This window comes from Carcharhinus amblyrhynchos, chromosome 9, assembly GCF_965287045.1.
Source record: "Carcharhinus amblyrhynchos chromosome 9, sCarAmb.v2.hapA, whole genome shotgun sequence".
Taxonomy (NCBI): domain Eukaryota; kingdom Metazoa; phylum Chordata; class Chondrichthyes; order Carcharhiniformes; family Carcharhinidae; genus Carcharhinus; species Carcharhinus amblyrhynchos.
In genome coordinates, this window is record NC_137332.1 from 86771116 (window position 1) to 86788996 (window position 17881).

The 17881-nt window shown below is 44.2% G+C and overlaps 1 protein-coding gene across 1 annotated transcript in view; it reads right to left on the reverse strand.

Moving 5' to 3' along the window:
* The window catches only part of cacna1ea (calcium channel, voltage-dependent, R type, alpha 1E subunit a), a 516576-nt gene that overhangs the window by 219927 nt on the left and 278768 nt on the right, over positions 1–17881 (reverse strand). Inside the window, exons 3-4 of the mRNA XM_080196651.1 lie at positions 2464–2569; positions 1840–1979 (exon numbers count right to left, since the gene is read on the reverse strand). Of these exons, the coding sequence (XP_080052777.1) occupies positions 1840–1979; positions 2464–2569 (246 nt within the window). The remainder of the gene's footprint in view (positions 1–1839; positions 1980–2463; positions 2570–17881) is intronic.

Below are 17881 nucleotides of genomic sequence, written 5' to 3' on the forward strand. Positions count from 1 at the left end.
ATGCTCAATTTGTACCCACTCATTTGGAATAAACCAGGGAACAATCAGCTAATAAAGAGATAGGATGAAGGAAGGCGAGCAAGCCTTGATTCATCAAAAGCAAATCATCTCTGACTTGCCTGATTGAATTCTTAGATGAGAAAGCAGGGCTTGTTGATCAAGATAGTCATGGGGTGAATTTACTGGGGGCCAGGGGCTGAATGGGGGGGGGGTCTTATTGTTCACCGACCCACTCACTTTTTGAAAACTCAGCTGTGAACCAGCCCTTAGAGTCATTATAACACAGAAGGAGGGCATTTGGCTCCTTGAGGACGTGGTAGATATTGTTGAAATGTACTTTTGAAACATTGAACAAAGTTCTACACAAGTCTAGGTAGACTGGGATTTTCTGAGAGTTATGGGGATAAGGCAGGAAAATGAAGTTGAGGGTTATCATATCAGACTCAATGGGCCAAAAGGCCTATTTCTGTTCCTACATTTTACAAAGTGGTTTCAGTTATGAGGCGAGGTTGGAAAAGTTTTGATTGTTCTTTTTGGAACAGGAAAGGTAAAGAGGTGATCAAATTGAAGGTTTCAAAATGATGAGAGGTTTCAACAGACATTATTCCCTCTGGTGAACTGACAAATATGATGTGGAGATGCCAGCATTGGACTGGGGTAAACCCAGTAAGAAGTCTGACAACTGGAGGTTTAAGTCCAACCAATTTATTTGATAGTAAACTCACAAGGTTTCGAGGTTTCCTTCTTCGTCAGGTGAATGAAGAGTTCTGGTCTCAGACAGAGCAGATGAAGCACGGACAGTTTACAGATTACTGATTAGAATGCAAATCTTTACACCTAACCTGCTATTCAAGTCTTAAAGTGGCCGACAATGTGAGTGGAAGGAGCACTGATCACAGGTTAAAGAGATGTGTATTGTCTCCAGACAGTACCGACATCCTTCACAACTAAACAGTACTGTATGTCTATTTAATAAGGTATGCCTAGAAATTGCATCTCTGTCCCAGAACTCCCACTCCTGACGCGAACAGGCTGTGTCCCCATATGGTTCCTGCCCTGCGACCTTTGAAAGCCTTTGTAATGTCTATAGGCGTGTGGCCTAAGACTCTTCAGGCAACATTCTAATTTTGTCACCCACCTGGATAATCCAAAAGCCTCTCATTATTATTCCTATTTCAGCAATAGTCTGGTCTCATCATCTAGTGATCCCCTGCAACTTTTCTACATATTGGGGTTACCTAAAAGTGGTCCTTGAAAATATAAAGAGGTTTCATTCGGATAAAGTTTAATTTATTAGTGTCACAAGTAGGCTTATATTCAAACTGCAATGAAGTTACTGTGAAAATAACCTAGTCGCCACACTCCGGCTCCTGTCCAGGTAGGCTGAAGAAGAATTTAGTGTGGCCAATGCACCTAATCTGCACGTCTTTGGACTGTTGGAGGAAACTGGAGCACCCAGAGGAAACCCACTTAGACACAGGAAGCACATGCAAACTCCACACAGTCACCCAAGACTGGAATTGAACCTGGATCCCTGGCACTGTGAGGCAGCTGTGACAACCACTGTGCCACCATGCCACACCACAGTCACTACCAAATTCCACAAAGACTTCAGGAGAAACCTCTTTACCCAAAGCATGGTGCTAATATGGAACTTGCTGACACAGAAAGTCGTTGAAGCAAATATGAAATCGTTTAAGGGACAAAGGAATATGCCAAAGAGTTGAGATGAGGAATGGATACAGCAAGGCGATTCATGTGGAATATAAACATTGCTTAGACCAGTTGCTCCACTTGTACTGTACATTTTATGTAGGAAAGGTGTCTGGAGTCACTTACCCACTGAGAACCACAATGAAATCCATTACGTTCCAGCCGTTCCGAAGATATGATCCTTTATGGAACACAAATCCCAGAGCCACAATTTTAATCCCAGCCTCAAAACAGAAGATTCCAATAAAATAAGGCTCAGTTTGTTCCTGGAGGAGGAGAAGGGTGGGGCAAATGAAAAGGGAGGCAATGGGATCGGTCTCTTGTCGAGAGTTTAAGAGAAAAACATTTTTTTAAGCATTTATGATATCTGAAAAAGTCTTTTTCTCGCAAAGAATCCCATCCAACAATAACAAATATTGCCCCAATCAGACCTCCCATTCCCAATTCCCATCACAGTTCCTCTCCCTCCTCAGCTCCTCCCCTCATACCCTCGCTCTGCCTTTGCCCCTTAGCTTTGACACCAAAACATCAGATCTCACTCACTCCATCTCCTTCCCCTCACCACCCCCTCCATCTCCTCACCGCCTCCCCTCAACTACACAAGCAGACTCTAATTCCCCTCCTCACTCTCACTGATCTTGCCCCAATACTGCTAACCCCCCTGATTCTATGCACCCAGTTCTTCAAACACTCCTAAGGTTCTCACCCATTCACACTTCCTCACTCACCCCCCTGCAGCTCCAAACTCACCAGATTTTTGGCCATGGGAGTCTTGTCTCCTTGTGGAAGGTGTTGTTCCAGGGCCAGTACGATGCAGTTGGCAATAATGGTTGCCAAAATCATATATTCGAATGGAGTGAAAAGGTTAAGGAAAACTGGACATGCCATTGCAAAGACATACAGAGACTTCCAATGAAACACAATTGCAGAAATCAGTTCCACGTCTACTCTCGAGGCTCTCTCTTGTTACAATACATACACTCCATCCAGACATGTATTCTCGTAATATACCATTCTCACCAGAGACACGCATCATTGAAATATACCATTCCCACCAGAGACACATACCCTTGTAATATACCACTCCCACTAGAGACATGTATCCTTGTAATATACCATTTCTTTCACAGACATTTACATTTGTAATGTACCAAACCCTTGAGAGAGATACTATAACAACTGCTACAGAGGAAAGTTAAAAAAAATTGACTTGCCTTTTTATTGGTGCCTTTCACTGGAAAATCCAAAATGCTTTGTAGCCAACGAAGAACTTCTGAAGTGTAGTTACTGGTGGAGTGGAGGAAACAGTGCAGCCAATTTGCGCACAGCAAGCTCCCACATACACCAACATGGTAACAATCTGTTTTGGTGTTGTTGATCAAGGTGTAAATATTGGTTTGGACACCAGAAAGGGCAGCCTTGTTCTTGCTGGAGATAGTATTGTCTGCCTGAGAGGGCAGGTGGGGCAACATTTTATTATTTCCTCCAAAAAGACCATACCTCCAGCAGTGCTGCCCTCCCTTAAGAAGTGGCCAAAGAACCCACAGATTGCCCAGTAGTTATAAACCATTGCTTTCGCTCGTCACTGGAAAAAAGAATCATGAATGGGAGGAATGACTACAGCAAGTATACAGATAAAGATATAATTATGTTACTATTTCACGACTAAATAGAATAAGTTTATATTAATACCACAAGAGAACACAGTTATTGCAAACATTGTTCTAAAATTATCACAATAATCTCCTCAGGTAATAGTACAAATATTAAATCAACACTAATCATTAATCTATGTCATCACAAGAATTAAACATTAACACAAATCTTCCTTGTAAAACTGCACTGTTGTTGCTCATGTTTAAGATGACTTGCGCCATACACAAGAGCGCTGGACTATTTATGTGATATTACACAACTGGTGGATGAGGATTCTGTCGCGCTCTCTCACATACCCTTTGCCATAAAGTTGCACGTAGGTGACTTGTACTTTGGACCCATCCACAGATCTCCTGAAGGACCCTTCATAAGATACAGGTGCAGAATTAGGCCATGTGGCCCATCAGTCCAGCTTCTCTATTCAATCATGGCTGGTAAAATTCTCAACCTCGTTATCCTGCTTTTTTTTCCCGTAACCTTTGATCCCCTTGCCAATCGAGACCCTATCTATCACCCTATCTATCTCTGTCTTAAATATACTCAATGACCTGATGTCCACTGCCTGCTGTGGCAATGAATTCCATAGATTCACCACTCTCTAGCTGAGCTGAAGAAATTCCTCCTCATCTTGATTCTGAAGGGATCCTTGGATCCTGGTCTTGCCTACTAATGGAAACATCTTTTCCTCATCCACTCTATCCAGGCCTTTTAGTATTCTGTAAGTTTCAATGATACCCCCCTCATCCTTCTAAACACAGGCACAGAGTCCTCAAACACTCTACAAGCCTTTCATTCCTGGGATTTTTGTGAACCTCCTCTGGACCCTCTCCAGGGCCAGCACAGCTTCCTTAGATACAGGGCCTAAAATTGCTCACAATACTCCAAATGTGGTCTGATCAGAGACTTATAAAGCCTCAGCACTACATCCCTGCTTTTGTATTCTAGTCCTCTCAAAAGGAATGCTAAATTGTATTTGTCTTCCTAACTACAACGCAACCTGAAAGTTAACCCGAAGAGAATCCTGAACTAGGACTCCCAAGACCCTTTGCACTTCCAATTTCTGAATGTTCTCCTCATTTAGAAAATAGTTCACGCCTCTATTCTTCCTACCAAGTGCATAACCTCACACTTTGCCACATTGTATTCCATCTGCCAGTTCTTTGCCCTCTCTCCTAACCTGTTTAAGTCTTTTTGCAACCTCGCTGTACCTGTCCCTCCACTTATCTTTGTATAATCTGCAAACTTAGCCACAATGCCCTCAGTTCCTTCATCTAGATCACTAATGTATGGAGTGAAAAGTTGTGCTCTCAACACTGGCCCTTGTAAAACTCCATTAGTCACCAGTTTGCCACCCTGAAAAGGACTCCTTTATCCCCACACATTGTGTTCTACCAGTCAGCCAATCTTCTATCGATGCTATTACCTTGCCTCTAACACCACGGGCTCTTATCTGACTGAGCAGCCTCCTGTGCGGCAGCTTGTCAAAGGCCTTCTGAAAATCCAAGTAGATAACATCCACTGGCTCTCCTTCATCTAATCTGCCCATTACCTCCTCAAAGAATTCTATCAGAGTTGTCAGGCATTACCTCCCCTTGATGAAACCATGCTGACTTCGCCCTATGTTACCATGCACCAAGAATTCTGAAATTACAACCTTAATAATGGACTCTAAAATCTTATCAACAATCGAGGTCAGGCTAACCTGTCTGTAATTTTTGGTGTTTTGCCTCTCTCCCTTCTTAAACAGGGATGTTAAAATAGTGATTTTCCAGAACCTCCCTGAGTCCAGTGATTCCTGAAAGATTGCCACCAATGCCTCCATTATTTCTTCAGCTATATCCTTCAGGACTCTTGGGTAGTCCATCTAGTTCAGATGATTTATCCACCTCAAACCTTCCAGCTTCCCAAGCACCTTCTCTTAGTAATGGCCGCTATATTCACCCCTCTCTTGCAATCTTCTTTTATACTACTGGGTAGTTGACCCTCATATTTCATCTTCTTCTCCTTCCTTTGTGGATAGCATGGTGGCACAGTGATTAGCACTGTTGCCTCACAGCGCCATGGACCTGGGTTCAATTCCGGCCTCGGGTCATTATCTGTGTGGAGTTTGCACATTCTCCCCATTTCTGTGTGGGTTTCCTCCGAGTGCTCTGATTTCCTCCCGCAGTCCAAAGATGTGCAGGTTAGGTGGATTAGGCATGCTAAATTGCCCCTTAGTGTCAGGGGGATTAACAGGCTAACCACATGGGGTTACGGGGATAGGACCTGGATGGGATTGTTGTCAGTGCAGACTCAATGGGCTGAATGGCCTCCTTCTGCACTGTAGGGATTCTATCAATTTTCTGGACGGTTTCAAACCCTACAGTGTAAACACAGAGCTCAGAATGTAACTGGGTTTGGAGAGCTTAGGAGAAGCTTCATAAGGCAGTATGGTTTGTCAATACAGTAACCTAGATCCAAACGGTTGAACACATCAAAAACATTTGCTGCATTCACAAGCGACCAACATTGACATCATGACATAGAAACCCAATGGAGCCAATTGGAGATTGTGATCAATGGGAGCTGGTCACTTCAAGTGTCTGTATGACTGAGAACCATAGAAAGGTGACGGTGAAGAAAGAGACCATTCAGCCTATCATGTCTGTGCTCGCCAAAAAGAGGGAAAAGAAATTAAGCTGTTCATTTTTATCCAATTTTCCAGCAACTGGCTCATAGCTTTGCAGGTTACGGCTCTTCAGATGCAAATCCATGTACTTTTCATATGAGTTGCCTCAACCTCAGTCAATGAATTCCAGATGCCCATCATACTCTGGGTGAAAAAAATCCCTGTTTTTGTATTGAATACCTCGGCCAATAAAGAAAAACAATTCATATGCTTTCTTGACCGCTGTCCGCCCATCCTGTCACCATTAGGGACCTGTGGACATGTATTCCAGGGTCTCTCACTTCCTCATCCTCTCTCGATATCTTCCCATTTATTGAATATTCTCTAATTTTGTTTGCCCCCCCCCCCCCCCCCCCCCCCCCCACCCAATGCATTACCTTTCACTTTTCCAGATTGAATTCCATTTGCCACTTCTCTGCTCACTCAACCAAACCTTCAATATCATTTTGGAGTTGACAGCTTTTCTCTTCACTATCGACTACTTGGACAATTTTTCTGTCAAATGCAAATTTCCCAATCATGCTCCCAAATTTCAGTCAAAGTCATTAGTATACACAAACAGGCAGCAAGGATCCCAACACTGATCCCTGTGGAGCACCATTGAAAACCACTTACCTTTTACAACAACATCCATCAGCCTTTGTTTCCCATCACTGAGCCAATTTTAGGTCTAGCTTCCTTTCTTCCTCTGTATCCCTGAGATCTTACTTCCTGACTAGTCTGCCATGTGGGACACTGTCAAATACTTTGGAACCCATGTGGACAACACCCATTGCACTATCCTGATCGTTACTTCCTGTAAAAATTCTATTCAGTTAGTAAGACCTGGGGCAAGATTTTCTGGCCACTTACGCCCCAAGACTGGAAATTCCTGTCCAAGGTCAACAGACCTTTAAAAAGTCCGCCAAATTTTCTGTCCCACCTGTTACAATTCCTGTGGCAGGCAGGACCCGAAAATATACCCCATAGTATTCCCTTAACAAAATCATGCCAGCCCTGATCACAACTTATCCTGAGTCTCAGAATATCTTGCCCATCACTGAAATCAGACTGATCTTGCTTATCCCTTGCACCCTCTTTAAATAATGATACAACATTAGTAGGCCTCCAGTCCTTAGGGACTTCACCTGTTTCCAGTCATGATTGCAAAATGATCCTCAGAGCATCCACTATTTCCTCCCTTGTTTCCTTCAACTACCTGGGATACAATCCATCCGGCCCTGGTAATTTATCTACCTTTAAGGATGCCAGTCCCTCCAGTACCTCCTCTCTCACTTTGTTTATTGTACCTGATATTTCACATCCTCCTCTTTGACTTGGATGCCTGATTCAGCCCTCTGCTTAGTGAAGACAGAGACATTGAAAGCCCTGCCCACATCTTCAGAATCAACCCACAAGTAACCATGTACATCTCTGATAAGCCCTACACTTACCTCTTTCTCTTAACGTATTGGTAAAACATCTTTGGGTTTTTGCTGATTTTACCTGCCAATATGTTTCATATCCTCTCTTTGCTTTTCTAATTTCCATTTTTACTTCACCAGAAACATATTTGTTCATTTTGATGCCCTCGTGAAACATGATAAGAAAGAAAGAGATTGTCCAGGAGAAGGTGGACTTATTGCTTTCAAACATTGTCATGAAGTGACATAAAAGAAAATCCTGGCTTCAGAAAGAAAGGGAAACATTTAAACCCGTTGTAATAAACAAATGGGTTCCATGTTCTGTTTTGAAGTGAAATTTACAGTAGATTTTGTTGCCAATACCTGTGTCCGTAAGTGGTGGAAACTTTGCCATAAATGTTTGTTCATGTCTGTTTGCCTATTCTCTTCCCGATAATTAACCCTTTCACGTTAGAAACAAAGCTTCATTACTTCTTTCTGGACCAGATTTTTACTGGGTCATTCCGAGCAGGGTCAGTAATTGGTGGTGAATGTGGCGGGCGTGGGGGGTGGGGGTGGGTGGGCTGGAGTGGTGGTTTACCACAGGTCTGACATCCTTGATGTCACTTCCTAATGTTACACTCAGTGGCAACCATGGTGGGTGGACCTCACTGCCACATGGTGGGTCTTCAGTCATTGTCATGGAAACAGCAATTAATCCAAACTTAACAGTACTTTGAAGACTTTATGAATGAATTTCAGAGTTCCACACGGTCAAGGAAAGAGTATGAAGAAGAGATTTTCCGTGCTGCCTCTGGAGTCAGCAATACAGAGATCCAACTTGTGGTGAAGTGGAACAGAGGTCATTGCCAGACAATAGCAGGAGGAGGCAGAATGAATAGAGGGGGCAAATGAAGAGAGCAGCATTAACAGAGGGAGCAAGTGAAAGGGGCAATACTAACACAGGAAGTAAGTAAAGGAGGAAGTACTAACAGAGGGGGCAAGTGAAGGGCAGCACAAACAAAGGAGCATCTAAAGGGCCCAGTATTGGCAGTGGGGCACTTTTCAATGACCACAAAAGGGAGGTGGCACTTGCTCCCAAGGGATAGTCTGGGAGTGGTGTAGGCAGGAGGTGTCTTGCAAAGGACACACAGGACGAGAAAAGAATTCATTGCCATGGGCCTCATCAATCCTGTCTTTGTGTTCCCCTCCCAGAGAGGGGAAGGGAAGTACAATTCCTGCCTGAGTGCATCAGGAAGCTGAGGAGCATCATGAGCGCCAGCCTCCAGGTGGGCGCAATGGAGAAGGGCACAGAGGGAGATGTCAACAGCACCTGTGTGCAGGGGAGCCTAGCCCCAAGCGAGAGTGCATCGTTCACAGCTCAACTATCTTCAAATGACCAAATGACAATGTCAGGGAAGACTGCTGTTCTCCAAAGTTGTCACTCATCTCTGTGTCATACTGGGTGTCAAGCTGAGGCCCATTAGGGTTAGTAATTACACAAGGCTGGTGGCCTTGAAGATCACCATGGTTCTCAACTTTCACATATATAACTTTTTGCAGGGATCCACTGGGGCCATGTGTGGGATTTCGCAGGCTGCAGCCCATGTGGCTGACCGATGTCGTGTGCAAGGGGGTTGGTGACTATGTGCACGACTGACCTGAACAGGACAGTCAGGCAGAGAGACTCCTCGGCTTCGAGGCCATCACTGGATCCCTCCTGAAACAGGATGCCATGGATTGTGGCCATCACGATCCGATGGCCCAATGAGCTGCATCAATAGAAAGAGATTCCTTCCACCAACTGGTACGTGACCACTGAAAGCAGCTCCCTCAGACATGATTTCCGCTCCTGGGGAAAACAGCCTCCATTTCGACATCCTCAGGCAGCCCAAGGTGCAAGTTTTCTTCTCGCACACTTCCTGCAACCCCACCACCCAATCATCCCCACCCCCTCCCCCCACTGTCCCCTCGATTGATTCTCTGAAAATAGAGACATTGAAGTTGTGACTGCTCAGACCTGTGAGTAAACCTCACAGTGCAGGAGAGGAATGGTACAATATGGGTGGCATGGTGGCACAGTAGTTAGCACTGCTGCCTCACAGTGCCAGGGATCCCGGTTCAATTCCAGCCTTGGGTGACTGTCTGTGACGCTGGCATAGGGTCTAACAAGGCAGCAAGTATTTACTGACAGTGGTAAATCTAATATTCATTGTACGGCACAACACAATAAACCCTTAAAAATATAAATTTGGAAAGCTCAAGTGATTAAGGTGCCATTCTCAATTTCCACACGGGTTCTTCTATAAGGTGCCCCTCCCACTCCTGCTCATGAAGCTGTGTGGGAGGAAAAGTGCTGACCTGGGATGACCTTAGCAGCTGTCTTCTGGTTGCCTGAGGGCTGGCAGGATCTAGCATGCAGAGTGGCTCCCCCAGCACCCTCCTCTATCATCATAGCACCTTGGCATCGCTGACAGAGGGGCTGAGAGGGATCAGGCACAGCAGCACTCTGGGAGCAGCCCCCAGGTGTAGAGGTCGGCCTGAGAAGCACAAGGGCCTGGTGGAGACTTTAATTACCTAGTTTCCCTCTCCATGGGCTCCACTAGATTCATGGTTAAGGCGACAATTTCTAGGTCTGAATGCATCCCCTCAGCCACTGACTGGTTGCGGATCCGACTCTTTCGGGGGTGGTCGCCAGCCACTCCATGGAGGAAATCATGCATGTATAGGCTGAGATTAGGCAGCACTTATGGTGTCCTCCATCTACTGCACATGGATGAGTATAGCCTCTGGCAGATGTTGTGTTGCTGACTACTCCAGAGGCCCATCTTCAGCCTGGGCCTCAGCTTGGACCTGGCCTCCTACAATCCTCCACTGTCAGTGGCCTCCAGTTCCCTGGCCATTCAGGCATGTCTGTGAAGTGGTCATTAGCTTGTGAACCTGTATCTTATAGTGAGCAAAAAGCCAGTGTGAGAATATGTGTGCTGATAGAGAGTTTGAGGAAATTATATTATATTATGTTGCCTGAGGACTGTTCTTCCTGTTCCACAGAGATTGGACCCAGTCTCTCCAGCTACGGGATTACTCAGTACTGCATGGGAGAACAATTGAGGCTTTCCATCTCTTCACCCTAACTATGCATCACGTTGAGCTCCATGTGTCCAGTGGTGGTCACAGTAAACCCTGAGCTCCCATACAGTCTTGTGTATCTGCACTTGTCGGCCCTCTCCTGTGATGACATTGCTGTTTCAGAATCAGCAATCCATGAGCAGCCTTGAGGCCCAGCCAGATCCAAAGCCGCCTCCTCCACTGGGGTCAGGGTGCACCGCTCTTGGCTTTCCCTTTCAGGTTGTGAACCTGATTCTCCAGCCAGCAGAATGAGGAACACTCTTAGTTTCTCCACAAGGACTGGCACAATACTGATCATGGTCCATGGTGTCATTCACTGTCATTAGCAAGAAGGGGTCGTCAACAGGAGGGGTCTTCACTGTCGTCAACAGGAGGGGTCTTCACTGTCGTCAACAGGAGGGGTCTTCACTGTCTTCAACAGGAGGGGTCTTCACTGTCTTCAACAGGAGGGGTCTTCACTGTCGTCAACAGGAGGGGTCTTCACTGTCATCAACAAGAGGGATCTTCACTGTCATCAACAGGAGGGGTCTTCACTGTCATCAACAGGAGGGGTCTTCACTGTCTTCAACAGGAGGGATCTTCACTGTCATCAACAGGAGGGGTCTTCACTGTCATCAACAGGAGGGGTCTTCACTGTCATCAACAAGAGGGATCTTCACTGTCATCAACAGGAGGGGTCTTCACTGTCATCAACAGGAGGGGTCTTCACTGTCTTCAACAGGAGGGATCTTCACTGTCATCAACAGGAGGGATCTTCACTGTCATCAACAGGAGGGGTCTTCACTGTCATCAACAGGAGGGGTCTTCACTGTCATCAACAGGAGGGGTCTTCACTGTCGTCAACAGAAGGAATCTTCATTGTCATCAGAAAGTGGGGTCATCAGCATTGTTGTTCAGGCAAGCGTTTTAAACAAAGCAATACTTTGGGTTGGCAACTCTGTATGATGTGAGCTGGAACTACCTTTCAGTAAGCTGACAGCTCATTGCCCACCATTGCTCTTTAACTGGATAGAACCCTCCCGTCCCTTGAGTTGGTTGCTGGCTACTGCATGATTGCACTGATCTGGTCATGCGACACTCGCTTCCACTGCAGCCGCTGGGACCTCCAGCCTCAGAATACAAATCAGCTCCATCCAGGTTTATGGGTTAGATAGAATCAGGCTGTACCTGTGCATTGATTGAAACTGTGTTTCCTGGGCTCGAGACCTGGAAATATAACACAGTTAATTAGCAATTTGAACTCATAACTCAATAAAATAATCAATATTCCAAGTTGCCTAGAAGTACGAAACTGTGAATGTCTGTTCATTTTAATTATATATTGTGCACCCAGAATTAGGAATTAAATTTTAAATCAAAGATGTTTGCGTGGGTTTTATTTTAACCTAAAATTTTGTTTTGCAACTGAGAGAAACATTAGCTTCAGTCATGAAACCATCGAAGATGCCTGTCAGAAATCCAATTTGAACTTTTCAAAACACTGTTTTAATTGGAGCAGAAAATTAAAAACAGAAATAGCTAGTGTATATGTTGCTGTTTCAATTAAAGATATGTCTCACTGCTTCTCTAAATGAGGTTAAGTTGCAAACATCAGGGATTAAATGTTGGTTTAAGGTTAAAAAAAGGATAATTAAAGGAGATTTGGGAAAGATTCAGTTTCTTTTTCCACTATTAAAAGGCCACCAAATTTGCAGTGCTATCTCTTTGAAACTCTGGCCTCAATTATTTAGACTCCTCAACTTTTGGGAAGCTCCACCCTCACCAACTGCCTGTGTGTTATAATTTGGAGGGTTTATTGAGCTATGAAACTTAACTGTAGTTTTATGTTTTTCTTGAGTTTGTTGTGATAATTTGGCCCTCGAAGAAAAAGCAGGGAAAATGACTTACCTTTTCTCAAAGCAGAGACTAATATGTTGTTTTTTGGTTAATAAGTATTAGCATAAAATAAATGGGAAGTATTAAAGATAACTAACCCATTACGTTATGAAAGCACAAATTTCATGGGTGACAATGAAATTTTGGTTAGTGTGACAGAAGATGTGGCAATCTTTTGATTCAGGGTTGGTAGAATCACGTTGATGCTTCTGGAATATTAATCTGACGATGAGTTCAAATCCCACCACGATAGCACAGGGAATTTAATTTTAGTTGATTAAAGTATCTGAAATAAAATGCTAGTCTCAGTAATGATCATGAAACAACCGGATTACTATAACAATCTATCTAATTCACTCAAACCTTTCAGGGAAGGAAATCTGACCTATGTATTACTCCAGATCCACGGTGTGCTGGATTCATAACTGTCCTCTGAAATCATCTAGCAAGCCACTCAGAAAGTCAAACAGCACTGTGGGTGCACCTACCTGCGAACTGTAGCAACTTGAGGAGGTGGCTCACCACCACCTCCTTCTCAAGGGCAGTAAAAGATGGAAAACAAACGTTGCCTCATGTTTTTCACCCAAAGAGTAGTGAGCCTATGAAATTCATTACCACAGGAAGTAGTTGATACCAAAACATTGAATGAATTCAAGAGGTGACTGGATACAGCACTTGGGGTGAATGGGATCAAAGGTTATTGGGAAAAAGCAGGATTAGGCTATGATGTCCACAGGGGATTACTGGATCAATCTTATAGGACCCAAGATGTAGACTATCTAGCTGCAAGCCACTGTCCTTATAACCTCACAGTTATCCATTCTGGACAGGTTGGGTAAGTGGACTAATTAATGGCAGATGCAGTATAATTTGGGGAAGTGTGAGACTATTCACTTTGGAAAGCAAAAACAAGAAGGCAGATTACTATTTGAATGGCTGTACATTGGGAGAGGGGAGTGTACAGTGGGATCTGGGTGTCCTTGTGCACCAGAAGCTGAAGGTAGGCATGCAGGCAGTAAACAAGGCAAATGGTATGTTGGCTTTCATTGCAAGAATTTTCAAGTATAGGAGCAGGGATGTGTTGTTGCAATTATACAGGGTCTTGATGAGGCCACACCCAGAGAACTGTGTGCAGTTTTGGTCTCCTTTTTTGAAGAAGGATGTCCTTGCCCTTGAGGGAGTGCAGCAAAGGTTTACCAGGCTGATTCTGGGGATGGCGGGACTTATGTACGAGGAGAGATTGACTAGGTTAGGATTGTTCTCACTGGAATTCACACGAATGAGGGGGGATCTCATAGAGACTTATGAAATTCTGACAGGTCTAGACAGGACAGATGCAGGGAGGATGTTCCTGATGTGGGAGAGTCCAGAGCCAGGGGTCACACTCTGAGGATTCAGAGCAGACCATTTAGGATGGAGGTGAGGAGACATTTCTTCACCCAAAGAGTAGTGAGCCTATGAAATTCATTACCACAGGAAGTAGTTGATACCAAAACATTGAATGAATTCAAGAGGTGACTGGATACAGCACTTGGGGTGAATGGGATCAAAGGTTACTGGGAAAAAGCAGGATTAGGCTATTGAGTTGGATGATCAGCCATGATCTTAATGAATGGCATAGCAGGCTCGAGGGGCCAAATGGCCTCGTCCTGCACCTATTTTCTATGTTTCTATATCCTTCTCTTTGATGCACAGTAAAGGGTGCTTGATGGTGGGAAACTGGCACTTGGCCTGAGTTACAACAGCTCACATTGCAAGGATACATTTTTAACAATCTGGACCTAAGACGTTCACAAACAACTTCAACGTTTTATAATTTCTCCAATATTTAATCACACGAATTAGAATTTGGGATACGTCATAGATTCTGGTTATCAAATCATCTTGGGGTTGGAAATGTCTCACAAAAGAAATGGCAACAGATCGAGAGACAATTGATGATAGGTTAGCCAACAAGACTGGGTATTGTGTAATGAGAAAGGAATAATTGGTGGTCTAGTTGCGCGAGACCCCTGGGGATAAGTGACTATAATATGACAGATTTTTCATCAAGTTGGAGTGTGACGTAGTTAATCCTGAGATTAGGGTCCTGAATCTTAATTAAGAAGACTATGATGATATGAAACATAGATTGGGAAATGTTACTTAAAGGGATAATGGTGGATAGGCAATTCAAAGCTTTGACAAAGGGTCCCCTGGATTCGAAACATGAGCTCTTTTCTCTCCTTACAGATGCGGCCAGGCCTGCTGAGATCTTCCAGCATTTTCTCTTTTGGTTTCAGATTCCTGCATCCGCAGTAATTTGCTTTTATTAATTAAGAATTAAGAATAGAACATAAGAACGTAAGAAATAGGAGCAGGAGTAGGCCATCTAGCCCTTCGAGCCTGCCCCGCCATTCAATAAGATCATGGCTGATCTGAAGTGAATCAGTTCCACTTTCCCACTTTCTCCCCATAACCCTTAATTCCCTTGTCTATCAAAAATCTATCTACCCATGACTTAAATATATTCAACGAGGCAGCCTCCACCACTTCAATGGGCAGAGAATTCCAAAGATTCACCACCCTTTGAGTGAAGAAATTCCTTCTCAACTCTGTTCTAAACTGCCCCCTCCCGCCCTTATTTTGTGGCTGTGCCTTCTAGTTCTGCTATCTTTACTAAGTGGGAAGAATCTCTCTACCTGTACCCTATCCAGCCCCTTCATTATCTTGTAAGTCTCTATAAGATCCCCCCTCAGCCTTCTAAACTCCAAGAGTACAGGCCCGGTCTACTCAATCTCTCTTCATAAGCTAACCCCCTCATCTCTGCTATCAGCCTGGTGAACCTTCTCTGCACTCCCTCCAAGGCCAATATATCCTTTCGCAAATACGGGGACCAAAACTGCACACAGTACTCCAGTTGTGGTCTCACCAGTGCCCTGTACAGTTGCAGCAAGACCTCCCTGCTTTTATATTCTATCCCCCTCGCTATAAAGGCCAAAATGATGACCGTGAAACCATTGCCGATTGTTGGAAAAGCCCATCTCGCTCACTAATGCCCTTTACGGAAGGAAATCTATTGTTCTTCCGGGTCTGGCCTACATGTGACGCCAGAGCCACAGCGATGTGGTTGACTGTCAACTGCTCTTGGGCAACGAGGGATGGGTAATAAAGGCTGGCCAGCCAGCAACGCCCATGTCCCATAAATGAATTAAAAAATTCTTCAAACTTCTGTCTTTAATTTACAACACCATGTGAAACCAGCCAGCCTAGACAACATTGCTTTCATGATTGGAACTGATAAAAGTTTCTATTTCCAGCGCTCAAAAGGAAAACTAACCTGATGTTTATGGAGCTGATCAAATTGTCATTTCTGAAAATCGAATGAAAAGATAGTAATCTTGATGATTTCTCAATATCAAAGAAAAGGAAAGAGAAAACACTATTTGAGTTTGTCATCATCTTGAAATGCAAAAACAAGTGTCAGGGACAGTTGAGCAAATTAGTTTTGAAAAATAAATGGTTTTCCAAAATCTGGAATAAATTTGGGCGGCAGGGATCAGTGCTGGGTCCATTGTTGTTTGTCATCTATATCAATGATCTGGATGATAATGTGGTAAATTGGATCAGCAAATTTGCTGATGATACAAAGATTGGAGGTGTAGTGGACAGTGAGGAAGGTTTTCATAGTTTGCAGAGGGATTTGGGCCAGCTAGAAAAATGGGCTGAAAAATGGCAGCTGGAGTTTAATGCAGACAAGTGTGAGGTATTGCACTTGGGAAGGACAAACCAAGGTAGAACATACAAGGTAAATGGTAGGACACTGAAGAGTGCAGTAGAATAGAGGGATCTGGGAATACAGATACGTAATTCCCTAAAAGTGGTGTCACAGGTAGATAGGGTTGTAAAGAGTGCTTTTGGAACATTGGCCTTTATAAATCAAAGTACTGAGTATAAGAGTTGGAATGTTATGATGAGGTTGTATAAGACATTGGTAAGGCTGAATTTAGAGTATTGTGTGCAGCTTTAGTCACCTAATTACAGGAAGGATATTAATAAGGTTGAAAGAGTGCAGAGAAGGTTTACAAGTATGTTAACGGTACTTGAGAAACTGAGTTACCAACAAAGGTTGAACAGGTTCAGGCTTTATTCCCTGGAGCGTAGAAGAATGAGGGGAGATTTGATAGGGGTGTATAAAATTATGATGGGTATAGATAGAGTGAATGCAAGCAGGCTTTTTCCACTGAGGCTAGGGGAGAAAAAAACTAGAGGACATGGGTTAAGGGTGAAGGGGGATAAGTTTAAAGGGAATATTGGCAGGGGGGAGTTCTTCACACAGAGAGTGGTGGGAGTGTGGAGTGAGCTGCAGATGAAGTGGTGAATGCGGGCTCACTTTTATCATTTAAGAAAACCTTGGACAAGTACATGGATGAGAGGGGTGTGGAGGGATATGGTCCAGGTGCAGGTCAGTGGGACTAGGCACAAAAATGGTTCAGCACAGCCAAGAAGGGCCAACAAGTCTGTTTCTGTGCTGTAGTGTTCTACGGTGGCATAATGGTTAGCACTGCTGCCTCACAGTACCAGAGTCCCAGGTTCAATTCCGGCCTTGGGTCACTGTCTGTGTGGAGTTTGCACATTCTCCCAGTGTCTGTGTGGGTTTCCTGTGGATGCTCCGGATTCCCCCACAGTCCAAAGATGTACTGGTTAGATGGATTATCCATGGTTAATGTATAGGGTTATAGGGATATGGTGGTGAGAAGGCCTGGGTAAGATACTCTGACAGAGAGCCAGTGCAGACTCAATGGCCTCCTTCCCCTCTGTAGGGGTTCTGTGATTTAATGTAGTTGTTCTGGCCATGAGATCAGGATTTTCAACATAGCACAGGGTGTATGTTACGTGGCACTGTGATGCCCTGCCATATCTTCACTTTCTAAACTATTACCAAGGAACACTTTACCAGTTACTCACTGTTGTGTATGTGGTGTCTGTCACTTTAAGACAGCACAGCAATAGAGGGTCACCTGACTTGAGGGACCAATGGAAACCAATGGCACCAGAGGTTGGAGTCCTCTCTCAGCAGATCCTTCTGGAAGCATGAAGTAAGCATGTAGAACTGGGATTCTGCCCCAGGTTAGCCTGCGTGCCTTCCTTGTTCCAATAAGATCTAAAGTCTCTCTTAATAACTGTAGATGCCAGCCAGTCAAAATACATAATGCTCACCAATTGTCTTCTTTCCTGGCTGGAATGTCATTTTAGTTGTTTTGTAGATGCTATATTTGTTGTCAGAGATTTCACTGGATGTTCTCCCTGCCCGCAATAACTCTTTGATCACAGCTCTCAGTCTCCATTTGCTGTCAGTGAGTCTCTGAAATACAGATAAACATCTTACAGTTCACCTAATTGATGTGTCCAGACTTGAGCACTCAGGCTTCACTGTCTCCCACTCCTACACTCTTTGTTATGAAAATAACCAGACAAC